The sequence below is a fragment of the Myotis yumanensis genome, unplaced genomic scaffold (genome assembly GCF_028538775.1).
Source record: "Myotis yumanensis isolate MYYU_CA2020_CCGP unplaced genomic scaffold, mMyoYum1.0.hap1 SCAF_2, whole genome shotgun sequence".
Classification (NCBI taxonomy): domain Eukaryota; kingdom Metazoa; phylum Chordata; class Mammalia; order Chiroptera; family Vespertilionidae; genus Myotis; species Myotis yumanensis.
Genome location: NW_027223753.1, coordinates 63,463,574 through 63,477,197, shown reverse-complemented (window position 1 = coordinate 63,477,197; position 13,624 = coordinate 63,463,574). Strand labels below are relative to the sequence as shown.

General features: G+C 40.9%; 1 protein-coding gene across 1 annotated transcript in view; it reads right to left on the bottom strand.

The window, feature by feature from the left end:
- DNAI3 (dynein axonemal intermediate chain 3) overlaps window positions 1-13,624 on the bottom strand; it is a 99,501-nt gene that overhangs the window by 59,712 nt on the left and 26,165 nt on the right. The window contains exons 6-9 of the mRNA XM_070405493.1: window positions 10,933-11,076; window positions 9,746-9,945; window positions 4,233-4,349; window positions 8-198 (exon numbers count right to left, since the gene is read on the bottom strand). Coding sequence (XP_070261594.1) covers window positions 8-198; window positions 4,233-4,349; window positions 9,746-9,945; window positions 10,933-11,076 — 652 coding nt within the window. The remainder of the gene's footprint in view (window positions 1-7; window positions 199-4,232; window positions 4,350-9,745; window positions 9,946-10,932; window positions 11,077-13,624) is intronic.

Genomic DNA, 13,624 nt, shown 5'->3' with positions numbered 1-13,624 from the left:
GTCTCACCATAGATATTCGGGTGCCAGGAGACGCAGGTGACCATTTTCTCCATCAGGTTATGAAGGTCGGTGAAGGACTGGTACTCCTTCAGGTGGGTATCGGTCTTGTCCCCAAAGGTGCCTTCTTCTTCCGCCAGGGTTTTCCAGTCGTCAATAAATGTGTTCGTGATTTCATTTTGTTGCAGGGCGATTTCAACGCTATTTTATAAAAAAAAAAAGAAAATAAAAGCAATGAAGACATTGGATTTTACCTAGTATTCAATGATATGCTTTCAGTAGCTCTTCCTGCTTCATCTATACTGAAAGAAAAAAATATATTCTCAATTCTATTTGGTAACGAAAGGATGAACCCCATGTGAAAGGAACGATGTGAGGACTTGGAAAGAAAATTCACTGCTGCTCGGGTCTTAGAACTCCCTGACCAGCTTCCAGCATCTTCACCATCGACCTTGGTTCCCAGGCTAATGGGCGTGGCAGCTGCGAGGACACCAGGGCCCGGCCAGTTCTGCCTCCAGCACGATTCCTCCAACAGGCCACCTTCACTCTGCAGCTCCCTGCTGGGCTGGCTGAGGATGGCTGAAGCCCTTCCGACCCCCCTTCTCCTTCCCCGTTCTTTATTTTTCACAGTGGACCCCACTGTGAAACCTCCACTTTGAACTCGGTCTTATTGGCTTCCTGAAAATCCCAAATTGACAGAAAAGGCTATTTTCTGAGCTATATTCAGTACCAAATAATCATGTGTACTAATTATTATACTACTAGGAGCCTGGTGCATGAAATTTATGCACTGGGGCGGGGGGCTGTCCCTCAGCCCAGCCTGCACCCTCTCCAATCTGGGATATCCCTTTCACAATCCGGGACTGCTGGCTCCCAACCGCTCCCCTGCCTGCCTGCCTGATTGCCCCTAACTGCTTCTGCCTGCCAGCCTGATCACCCTCTAAACACTCCCCTGCCAACCTGATCGACACCTAACTGCTCCCCTGCCAGCCCAATCACCCCCAACTGCCCCTCCCCTGCAGGCCTGGTTGCCCCCAACTGCCCTCCCCTGCAGGCCTGGTCCCCCCACCCCCCAACTGCCAAGCCTGGTTGCCCCTAACTGCCCTCCCCTGCCAGCCCGGTCATCCCTAACTATCCTCCCCTGTGGGCCTGGTCCTCCCCCAGCTGCCCTCCCTCCCCTGCTGGCCTGATCACACACAACTGCCCTCCCCTGCCAGCCATCTTGTGGTGGCCATCTTGTGTGAGAATATGATGGTCAATTTACATATTAGTTTATTATATAGGATTATATAATTAGGATTTTGTGTGTGTGTGTGTGTGTGTGTGTGTGTGTGTGTATGTGTGGTGATGGTGATGGTGGTGGTGGTGGTTTTAGTTGCCACAATGCCTGGGAGGGCCTAATGTATTTATTTCCATTACTAAACCTCTTGCATGAGACAGTCCCTAAAGTGGAGAATTATCCTGCTAAAAATGGAACTATTGCTTCTTTTAAAAACAATCGAAGTGCTAGGCTCATCTCTTAATGGTCTAAGGCCCCTTGTTTGACAGGCTCCCACCTTAAAAGTTACCATAAGTTACTGTAATGTTTATTGTCCCTTCATATGCTAAGGTTGGGAAGCCTGGCTCATTCCCAAGGCCACTAGGAGCTTTCTCACAAGTGGAATGCCAGCCAAGGTTTTACCCTGATGATTGAAAGTCCGATGAGCTTGGAGTTTTAATAGGTGAGGTAAGCTGAAAGAGTGGTTCTGAATTCAGAATTTCCTAAAATAAGAAAAACCCCACTTTATTTAGACAATCATATAGAAACACTATCATAATGCATGTGCCTCAAAATGTAATTAAGCAAGGGTACCATCTAATACCTGTTCCTGAGCTTCTACGCTATCATTCACTGCTTCACTGAGGACTGTTTGGGCTAAATTCTTGTACTTTATCTTTCAAACTGGAAGCATTTCCTAGAGCCGGCAGGACCAGCGTGACCTGGAACTGTTGGAAACGCAGAGCCACGGGCTCCCCCGCAAGACCTACTGAGTCAGAACCTGCTTTTTAACAAGCTGCAAAGGCGGCTCGGACGCCTGTGAAAATGTGAATAACTCTGTGTGGGGTAGGCAAGCATCCTCACATATTCGGCTGGACTCATCTTCCAGGTTCGCATCTCCCTGGCGCTTCTAGGTTTGAACCCAGTTTCAAGTGGAAGCATTTGTGAACATGTTCAAAGCCTTATTTCTCTATGTTTCGGACAGAGTGAGAAAGGAATTACCAAGGGAGAAGTTCAAGACTGGGCCCTGGCTCTGGCTTCCTGCCTCTTCCCGATGAATGGGGAAGTACCCACATGGGAGAAGTGAGGACAGCAGGTCTCTGGTTTCCTGTGCCTGTGTTCCCTGCACTCGACCAGGTGGTCCCTGAGAGAGATGAACTGGAGGCTGGTGAACCTGCTGTCTGAGTAAAAGCCCACAGTATTGCTGGTTGTGTGTTGGTTTGTTTTAACCTGCAAATGTAAGTTTCTTAGTTGCTTTGAGAATCCCCTGGAAGTTTCTCTCTCTCTCTTCTAACATGATTTCCTTCTTTTGCAAATCATGCTTCCCTTAGGCTCATTCTAGGTAAAATTCTATGAAAAAGAACTCATTTCTGAAAGAGCTCTCTTCCAGAACAAAACTAAGATTATATTAAATTTTAAAAAATTTAAATAAGTCTTAAACAGTTTGCGGGGGGGGGAAGAATGGCAGTGATCAAACTTCAGTGGGAAGGCAGGGGAGGGGAGAGGGGTGGTAAAAGGACTTGTATGCATGCATATACGCATAACCATTGAGACGCCAGGTGGGTGGGGGAGGCGGGGGTGGGGGTCAACAGGGGAAAAAGGAGACATATGTTCTACTATTAGTAATACTTTAAACAAACAAACAAACAAACAAACAAAAAGAATGCCAGTGATATGAACACAGGTTTCTTATTTGTTCTTGGCCAGTGATATTTTATTCCCTTTCCTCTTTCTTCCTATAGTTCTAGTTTCTCCCTCCCATGTCTCAGGGAAGGATCAATACTCCCCTCTTTATGAGCGCGGTGATTGAAAGGGAAGAGCGAAACTCCAGGACTAAAGATACTACACAACGTGGATGATTGAGCATTGACTACAGGCCGTGTATGCCCTTGAAATGGATTATACAGAGACAGATCTCTCATTTTTAATGTTCTTATCAAGAAAAATTTAAATACTTAATTTTGATAAGGAGAAAAAGAAACCGTAGGTTTTCTTGTTTCTTTCTCTTTCTCTTTGCCCACATAGGAAAAAAAATGATAGCATGCTTCCTGTGAATGGCAAGTAATTCATGCACGCTCTGAATCACTGATGACTTTTTGAACCAGATTCTCCTGAGGCATAGGTAATTTTCTGGATATTTAATCTGGGCTGAAAGGACTAATGATGTTTTCTTAAAAAAATAACAAAAAAAACAATAAAACAAAAAACAAACAAACAAACAAAACTTAACTAGGGCTATCTGTGAACTAGACCACCAATTTTTTAATTTTGGAAAGAAATGGAAACCAACCTAATGGGCAGACCTTCCCACCATTGGTTCCACTTCTCTGAACTCTGGTATCAACTGGAGAACTTACCAAGCTTTTCCTCTGATTCAGAAGCCCGAAGGCTCTGCCCAGGGCCCTAGCACCACTGTAAAGGCATTTTGAAGATACCTCTTTGTCAGAGCCTGTAAATAAGACCAGCAGCATCACAGGAATTGGGGATAAGGATGACATATCCAAGTACCACCTCTGAATTGAATTCACGTTCTTATTTACAAAAATATTTTTGTACGTTTCTGTCATCATCATTGCAACCATCATCCTCAACACCCACAGCATCCTCATCTTTGTAATCCTACACAAGTCAGTAAGGAGGGGAGTGAGGAATGGAGACAAAGACTTAAAGAAACCCTGGTAAATAAATGTTAATTTGCTGTTAGGGAGACATCCTCACATACTCAATATACATCGTCCAGGTTTGTGCTGTTCGGTATGGTCCTAGCTTCTGAGGTCTAGGATGCTGGTTAGCAATCGAGGAGAAAGAATTACTGAGAAGCTGTAGAAAGTGTCATATGTTCATGCATACCTGATAACTGTCTTCATACTTTCTATCTGGATACCATGTATGGAGCTGATTTTTAAGACCTATTGTTATAACTAAACATACACATTTTATGTTTTATTATTAAAATTTAATATACTTTTTTTTTTACCTTGTGGACATGTTGTTAAGAAAATCAGCTAATGGCTTTGATTGTCCGAATATTTCTTTTTCCTTTTCTAAAAATTCTCTTGGATAATATTGTGTAGTCGCATTTCTGGGATATATCCTAATATATTAAAAGAAAATAGAATAACAAAAATAAGATAAAAGAGAAGCAAATATAGTCATGACAGGTCAAAGGGTTATCTCTGTGACAGTATTAGGTTATTTTATATTTAAATCTTATAATTGAATTTCTTCTTTATCCTAGAAAATCAATGTTGACTGCCATTCAAAGTATTTGTATATTTCTCTCAAACATAATCAATAAGCTCTTATTTTAAAAAAATCATTTAGATATCATTTTAAACTTACAGGAAAGTTGTAAGAAGAGTGTAAGAAACTCCCATACTTCTTTCACCTCAATTCATCGGTTATTAACATGTTGCCTCATTTGTTTGTCATTTTCCCTCTTGCCATTTCATCAAATCAGTGTTTCTTAACCAGTGCAATCCTGTTCCACCCCCACAGCCTGGGGACACTTGGCAATATCTGGAAACATTTTTGGTTTTCACAGCTGGGAAGTGTTATTGGCTCCTTGTGGTTAGAGCCCAGGGATGCTGTTAAACACCCTACAATACACAAGACAGCCCCCTCCCTGCACCCTGTCCCTGACAGATAATTACCCAGCCCCAAACCTCAGCAGTGTTCAGGTTGAGAAACTCTGCTCTGAATATATGAAACCAGGAACAACGGACATTTAGGCAGCAGTGGCAGCAGATTCTCTGGAGGAAAGCTTCTCCAACCAGACTGGCTGCCCTCAGTGCTCACCTTCATCCTTGAACACATCACATTGCATTGTGCCTCTGGGCTTTGTCGGGCTCACCCATTACGCTGAGTGAGCAACTTGGTTTTAGGCTGTGGGGGCCACAGAGAGGTCACATGACACAGTCCTTAAGAGTGTGCACTCTGCGCAGGCTGCCTGGCTTTGAAGCCTGACACTGTCACTTACCATGTGACCCTGAGCTCATTATTTGACCTTTCTGTGCCTGTTTTCTCATCTAAATAAAATTCTTAAAGTACCTAGCTCATAGGGTTATTGTAAGAATTGAATGTGTTAATACAGGCAAAGCTTTTAAAACAGCGCGTTTTAAGTGTTTAATAAACTATTAGATTGTGCTTAATCTGTGTTTGTTGAGCAAAGGTCAGTAAAATGTCTCTGTGAGAGTAATCAAAAAGAGAGGCAAAGAGGATTTTGCTAATACTGAATAGAATAATTCATGCCTCCCAAGCCCTTCCCCCGCCTAGACCGGTATCCACAGCAGAGGCAGAGTGATGGAAAGAAATGTTGGTATTGGAACCAAAGAGACTCGGGTTCAAATCTTAGCTTCACCTTTTAATTTCTATCCCATGGGTAGGATTAAGGAATTATATGGCACCTGGTGGTTTCCTCAAGGTAGCAACAGGACTAAGGGTCACTGATTTTTCTAAATGTGATTCGTTTTGTTGTTTTTCAGTAAATCTATTCATTATTGATTCAAATTTTAGCTATGTTCTAAATATTGAGCTTTCATTTTAACCTCTCTGCCTCAGTTTCTTCATTTTTAAAATGGAAACAGTGCCCTACCTCCGAGGGCAGTTGGGAAGCTTGAGTTGTTGTGTGCAACGTGCTTATTAGAATGCCTGGCTTGTGGTAAGAGCACTGTGAACATCGCCTTCCTTGCAGTTACTCTTTGAACCTCATCGTTGATTTTTTTTTTTCTTTTTAGTTCATTCATCACAATCATATATCCCATCTCCTCCTCCGCAGACCAGCCAATTTCCTGATCTTAGTAAGTGGCACCAGCATTCTCTGTCACCTAGATTCGAACCATTGGAGTTCTTTCGACGCATTATTTTTCACTTCGTGGGTCAAGACCTGTCCTTATTTCTCATCTGTTCACTCTGGCTGCTAGATAGAAACCACTGTCCATTATTACCAGTCAACATCCACTGAGAAGCTACGAAGGTCCCTGTTGCCAGAAGTTCACTGTCCCTTTCTGAGTCGACCTCCTGAGTCTACCCTGGCTGACTCATTTTTACCACTTTTCTGTACCCTGGCAGGAACATAGAAGAAGCCTCTGTTGGCTTAACTAAGAATTTTCTCTCAAACTCTAAGTTGTTGTTTTTTTTGTTTTTGTTTTTGGTACTAATGTAGCATCTCTCTCCTTCGAGTCTCACCCTCACTTCTTGGTGTTTATTAATCTCTGATGTTCTAATTCTCTGCTGAGACTCGACCACCGATCCTTGTCTTTCTTTTCAATTATTTGGTTCCAGATTGCACATTCATCTGCCTCCCTGGTTTCTGACCCATTTCTTGTCCTGACCCCTGGATTCAATGGATATGTGCCTGGACGCTCACGTTGCTCTCTCATGGTTTCTGACTCGCTGCTTCACACAGAGCTGAAAAGCATGTTTTATCCTACACTCCACACTGCTGACCCTGATTCTCCTGGGCACAGTCTCACTGCGTATTTTATGGCTCTTCTCTTAACATTGAACTCAAGTCCGTCATCCCTTCTGACATTCTCTCTTAACTTGGTCCCTCTTCTCCTTTCCTTCCTCATCCCATTATTCCCTTCATTTAGTAAATCTGTGCCAGGAACTGTCCTAGAAATTGGGGACATAGAATTAAACAAAATAGAGCAAGTGCCTGTCTCAGGAGCTTAAATTCTAAGTGGTAGTTGGGAAGAAGGTGAGAAAGGAGAGACAATGATAAATACATTTCAAGCGACAATAGTGCCATGAAGAAAAAAATAGAGTAAGGGGGTAGACAGAATGGGGTTGCTGTTTTTATAAAAGAGTGTTGAAGAATGCCTCATTCAGACCGAGATCTGAATGAAGGAGGAAATGAACCCTAAAAATGGGGGAAGAGCAGCCTATATAAAGGAACTGTGAGCATAAACACATCAGGTATGAGTATGCTTGGTGAATTCAGGGAACAAGGAAGCCACTGTGGCTGGAATGGATGAGCCAGGGAATTATGGGAAATGAGGGACTAGGGGCAAATGGGATCCCAATCAATCTGGCTCTTCTATGGGAACAGAATGTAGGAGGGCAAGGATGGGTAGAGGAAGCCCAGTCAGGAGGCATTGCAATAATCCAGATAAGAGATGAAGAAGGCGTGGTCCAAGATGACAACAATGAATATAGGGTGTCCCCCCAAAAATGTACACACACTTTAACAGCTGATAATCACTTAATTTTGAAAATTAACTGTATGTCAATAAATACTGACTTTATGATCATTCAAAACGTGTATACATTTTTGGGACACTGTATATTTTGAAGGTAGACCCAACAGAATCCAAGGTTTGGGGTCTCAGTAATTACAAGAATATCATTGCCATTGGCTGAGATGAGGGAGATTTAGGGAGTTTCAGATTTGGAGGTAGGAAATTTAAAAAGATGTTTGTGGGAATGTTAAATTTGAGACTCTTATACATCCAAGTAAGATGAATATAAGCATGTGGAGTTCAGGGGGCAGATTCAGGTTGAAGACATAGATTTGGGAGTCATCAGCAAACAGATAATGGATAACACCAAAGGACTAGATAAATTCACCCCACCATAGGACTGTTGGGTTTTGATTGCTTGTTTGAATGATGGCGGCTATAGCATTTTGTACTTTCATGTCTACTTTCCACCTGTCCTCTCAGTTGACTGCCACCACCTGACTTAAGACATTGGTCACATTTTTACCTGGCTTAATGACAGCAGATTCCTACTAGGCCAAACTCTTCAACTCCAGACTTTCCCACCTCTGCTTTCCAATACCTACTGTCCAGCTCATCTTATTTTAATACCTTATCATCCTGCTTCTCTCTTTTGCTTCAGAATTTGTCAAAGTTCCCCAATGTCTGCCACAGAGAAACCACTTCTCTATCTACCTCTGCTCCTCCTGTCCGTGTACCCAAGCTGGTCTCCTTGGGGTCCCAGGCAAAGTCAGTTCTTCCCATGCCTTTGAATTATTCAGGTCATTTTTAAAAAAATTGGACTGTTTTTCCTGTCTCCATTTCTCCAAATTACATGCAAATTATTTCAAAATAATAATTTTTTATTTCTAAAAAAATGCATAGCTTAGCTAAATATGTCTCCAAATTTATACAACATTCAAAGCCTAGCTCAAGTCCCCAAAATATTCCTTTGACAACCCATTTCACATCAACTCATTCACTGAACACATTTTAATAAGAGCTGATGTGTGATACTGAAGGCAATTAATCAATGTTTCTCTCTCACATTGATGTTTCTCTCTCTCTTTTTCTGTCTAAGCATGTCTTCAGGTGAAGATTTTAAAAAAGCATCCTTTAAAACATAATAATAATAAAATAAAGTTATTGAAAAAAACAAATAAAACAAACATCAATGATGAGAATCATTGATCAGCTGCCTCCTGCACAATCCCCATGGGGGATCGAGCCCACAATCCAGGCATGTGCCCTGACCTGGAATGAAACTGTGATCTTCTTGTTCATAGGTCGACACTCAACCACTGAGCCATGCTGGCTGGGCAGGTAATTAATTGATAATTCTAATGAAAATAAAATTTTTATTTGCATACATGTAAAAATATCAGGAAAATACTAGCGAAACTCAAGGCCTTGCTTGATATTGTTATTTAAGGAAATTAAGTGAATAAAAAAACACACTAAATTTCAGCTTCAATAAATTTAATAATAATAAAAAAGAGCTGATGTGTGAATGGTATGGTTTGTAACCTCCCAGTGCTCTGGATCTAAGGCAGTCAGGTAAGCAGATGAGTACAATATGGGTCCTCAGTGCTTTGATAAAGACACTGAGCTCTAGTGGGGCCTCAGAGGAGGGAGTGGTCAACTCTTCCTGGTTTTGCCAGGAAGTCACAGAGCAGGGGGCACTGAACTTAAGGGGTAAAGGAGGACAAGGCAGTGAAGGGCATTTTATGCAGAGGAACAGCATTGCCAAAAGCAGGAAGATATGAAAGAGCAGATATTCTGGGAGATGAAAGCAGCTCATAGGACTAGAGCACAGAATGGGGTGGGGGAGGGGGAGAGGCTGGAGAGGCCACGGATACCATGCCATGGAAGAAGGAGAACCTCATAATGCCGTGCCAAGGAATCTGGATGTGTTGGGAGCCAGAGAAAAGATTGAGGCAGTGAAGTGACACAATCTGAATTGATACGTAAGAATGACGGCTTAGGTAGAATGGAGCAGTTAGGAATGGTAATGTTCCAGTTGAAAACAGTACTGTGACTATTAACAGCAGCCATCGTTTTCCAACTACATAGTCTTTACAGTCTTACGTGTATCTCATCTTCTATTAAGGTTTAAAAAGGCGTAGTTGAAAGCCATTAGAACTTCCTGAATCAAATTACTCTATGTAGAAATATTTCATCATTGTCAATCAATTTCTATTTATTATAATGATCTCTCAAAATAATCATGGACATTGCTAGATTTTACTGCCATTGCTTTTAAAAATACACATACCCATTGTATACTTACCATCTTGTCTGAGTACTTATATCCTTAATTTCAGGGACTACTTGCATGCCAACATCTTTCTCAAGTTGCTTAATAACAAAATTTTTATCTGGGTAGGCTGTGCATTCAATATAGGCATCTTTTACACTGGAAGCATTATGGTCACTGAACTTAATCGGTGCACCAAAATCAGCTCGTTTTCGAGAAATCATATATGTAATCTGCAACACGGGTAAGCAGTAAAGGTAACACAATTAAGTCCCTGGAGAAAAATGGATGCGGGGCGGACGACGCAGGTGCTCTGCCTAGATCTCCCAGATCCCTTTGGATACGCACTTTCTGTCCCCTCCAGCTCCGTGTGCTGTTTGTTCCCATGGCCACCGCCTGCTGCTCTTTGGGAAGCACCACGTTGCCCGCAGGTACAAGAGCAGGAAGTGGCTGGCTGTTTACATCTCAACCCCGTGATGGACTGGTAGGAGACATAGGGAACCTCATCTCTTCTGCTTCTCTTTGGCACAACTCTGGGGTGTGGTTTAGCTGAAGCCTTCCCGCCACTGAAATTTACAGGAGAGCGTTGTCCCTCTCCTGCAGCTTTCCCTATACTCTCAAAACAAGTCACTCATTTAAATCCTCCTCACAGCAGCTGCTCTGGCAACACCACTGTGTCAGTTTCCTAGCGCTGCCAGACCCAGGCACCATAGACTGGTGGCTTAAAAAAAACCAGGAATTTATTCTCTCCCCGATGTGGAGATCAAGGTGTTGGAGTGTTTTTTCCCCGCTGTGGCCTCTGAGGGAGAATCTATTGCTTGCCTCTCTCTAGCTTCTGGTGATGCCAGCAAACCTTGGTGTTCCTTGGCTTGTAGATACAGCACTCCAATCTCTGCCTCCTTCTTTCTCCTTGTGCCTCTATGTCTTCATATGGCCCTCTCTTTATAAGGACATGGCCGTATTGGAATAGCACCCTCCCATTTCCTAGTAGGTCACATACTCAGGTACTGGGGGTTAGGACTTCATATCTTTTTTTTGGGGGGGTGGGGGGGTGGGATACAATTCAACCCATAATACACACCTGAGACAATGACCACTTTTCTATCCAAAGAAAAACCTCATGCCCATAGCAAACACAGAAGCCTTACAAATCCTTCAGGAATAAGCGTTATTCAGCTACAGGGAGGGAATGACTGGAGATAGTAATTCAGGCCTCTGACCTGCTCTGTAGATGTCGTAACAGATTCTTCTTCAATTTCTTTTTCACTGCCCAAAGAAACCCATGGTTTAGAGACGGGTGGCTTATAATCGTATATTTCTTCAGGAATATAGTCTTCATCCTGCTCTTCCTGAGCTTCTGGGGGCTAGAGTAAAACAAATAACAGTCTAAAATACATGACCAAATTTAGGTTATAGCCACATCTGTACATTTTGCAATAAACTTTATTGTTATATAAATTCATTAATCACTTCCTTGTTATTTTTCTTTTTTGTTGGTTCCTTCTTTCCAATTATGAGAAGGAAACCAAGAAAAAAAAAAAGAACAACAACAAATCAAAACTACAGACAGAAGATGACAGAAGAACAAAATAGGAGAGTAAAAAAAGAAAAGTCATGTGATAAGAAAAAACATTTACTGCACATCCTTATGACTATGGAACACTAAAACTTAATGTTAACTATAAAACTGGTTTCCTCTGACTTAATAAATTTTTTTGATAAGAGGATTATAAGTATGAATAAACATGATATATATGAAATAATGAGTGAATGTTTTTAAATCAAGATACCCACAAGGAGTATACAGAGACATATATTAATACCTAAATCTATATCTCTATAGCTATCTATCTATAAACTGAATAAGTATCAATAGGTGAGTAAACTGACACATTGTGTTATCATCATAAAATAGAATTCTGTAAAGCAGTTGCAATGAAAAAACTTGATCTACATATATATGATATCTAAATGTATCAACATGGGTGAGGCCTAGAATTTTATAATGCAGTGATAAACAAAAATTGCAGAATGATTTGTAGAATTTTATGTGACTTTTAAATAAAACAATAAAATACATTATTTGTGGAGCGTACATATATGGTAAAAATATAAAACCATGGACAGAAGGGTATCTAACAACTCATATAGAGAGAAGTAGAATTACAGAGGATGTAAGAGTGAATGAAGCATTATTTATTATATTTTATTACTTTAAAAAATTAAGTAAATATGATAAGATATTAATATTTGTTAATTCTGGGTAGTGATGGTGTGGATATTTGTTAAATTATTATCTAAACTTTTCTATACACTTGAAAATATTTCACTACACAGTTATGTGCTATATAATGATGTTTTGGTTAACAGATAGTCCCATAAGATTAAAATGGAACTAAAAAATTCCTATTACCTAGTGATGTTGTAGCCATGGTAATGTCATAACACAATGCATTTCTTTAAAAAAAATGTTTGTATTGATTTTGAGAGAGAGAGAGAGAGGAAGGGAGAAGAATAAAGAAATAGAAACATTTTTTTTAATTTTTTTTTTATTTATTTTTTTATTTTTTTATTTTTCGCTTAAAGTATTACAAAGGGTATTACATAAGTGTCCTTTTTTCCCCCCCGCCCTTGACAAACCCCTACCCTCCCTTACCCCCCAGTGTCTTATGTCCATTAGTTATGCTTATATGCATGCATACAAGTCCTTCGGTTGATCTCTTACTCCCCTCCCTCCTGCCCCCCAACTCTCTCTGGCCTTCCCACTGCAGTTTGACAATCAGTTTGAGGCAGCTCTGCCTCTGTATCTATTATTGTTCAAAAGTTTGTAATGGTCTTTATTATCCATGAATGAGTGAGATCATGTGGTATTTTTCCTTCATTGACTGGCTTGTTTCACTTAGCATAATGCTCTCCAGTTCCATCCATGATGTTGCAAATGGTAGGAGTTCCTTCTTTTTAACAGCAGCATAGTATTCCATCGTGTAGATGTACCACAGTTTTCTAATCCATTCATCTACTGATGGGCACTTAGGCTGTTTCCAGATCTTAGCTATGGTGAATTGTGCTGCTATGAACATCTGGGTGCATATATCCTTTCTGATTGGTGTTTCTGGTTTCTTGGGATATATTCCTAGAAGTGGGATCACAGGGTCAAATGGGAGTTCCATTTCCAATTTTTTGAGGAACCTCCATACTGCCTTCCATAGTGGCTGCACCAGTCTGCATTCCCACCAGCAGTGCACAAGTGTTCCCCTCTCTCCACATCCTCTCCAGCACTTGTCGTTTGTTGATTTGTTGATGATGGCCATTCTGACAGGTGTGAGATGGTACCTCATTGTTGTTTTGATTTGCATCTCTCGGATGATTAGTGACTTTGAGCATGTTTTCATATGTCTCTTGGCTTTCTGAATGTCCTCTTTTGAAAGGTGTCTATTTAGATCCTTTGCCCATTTTTTGATTGGATTGTTTATCTTCTTTTTGTTAAGTTGTATGAGTTCCCTATAAATTTTGGAGATTAAGCCCTTATCAGATATGACGTTGGCAAATATGTTTTCCCACGAGGTGGGTTTTCTTGTTGTTTTGTTGATGGTTTCTTTTGCTGTGCAGAAGCTTTTTATTTTGATCTAGTCCCATTTGTTCATTTTCTCTTTAGTTTCAACTGCCCTAGGAGCTGTATCAGTGAAGAAATTGTTTTGGCATATGTCTGAGATTTTGTTGCCTTTGTATTCTTCTAGAATTTTTATGGTTTCCTGTCGTACATTTAAGTCCTTTATCCATTTTGAGTTTATTCTTGTGTATGGTGTAAGTTGGTGGTCTAGTTTCATTTTCTTGCATATGTCTGTCCAATTTTCCCAACACCATTTATTGAAGAGACTATCTTGGCTCCATTGTATGGTCATGCCTCCTTTT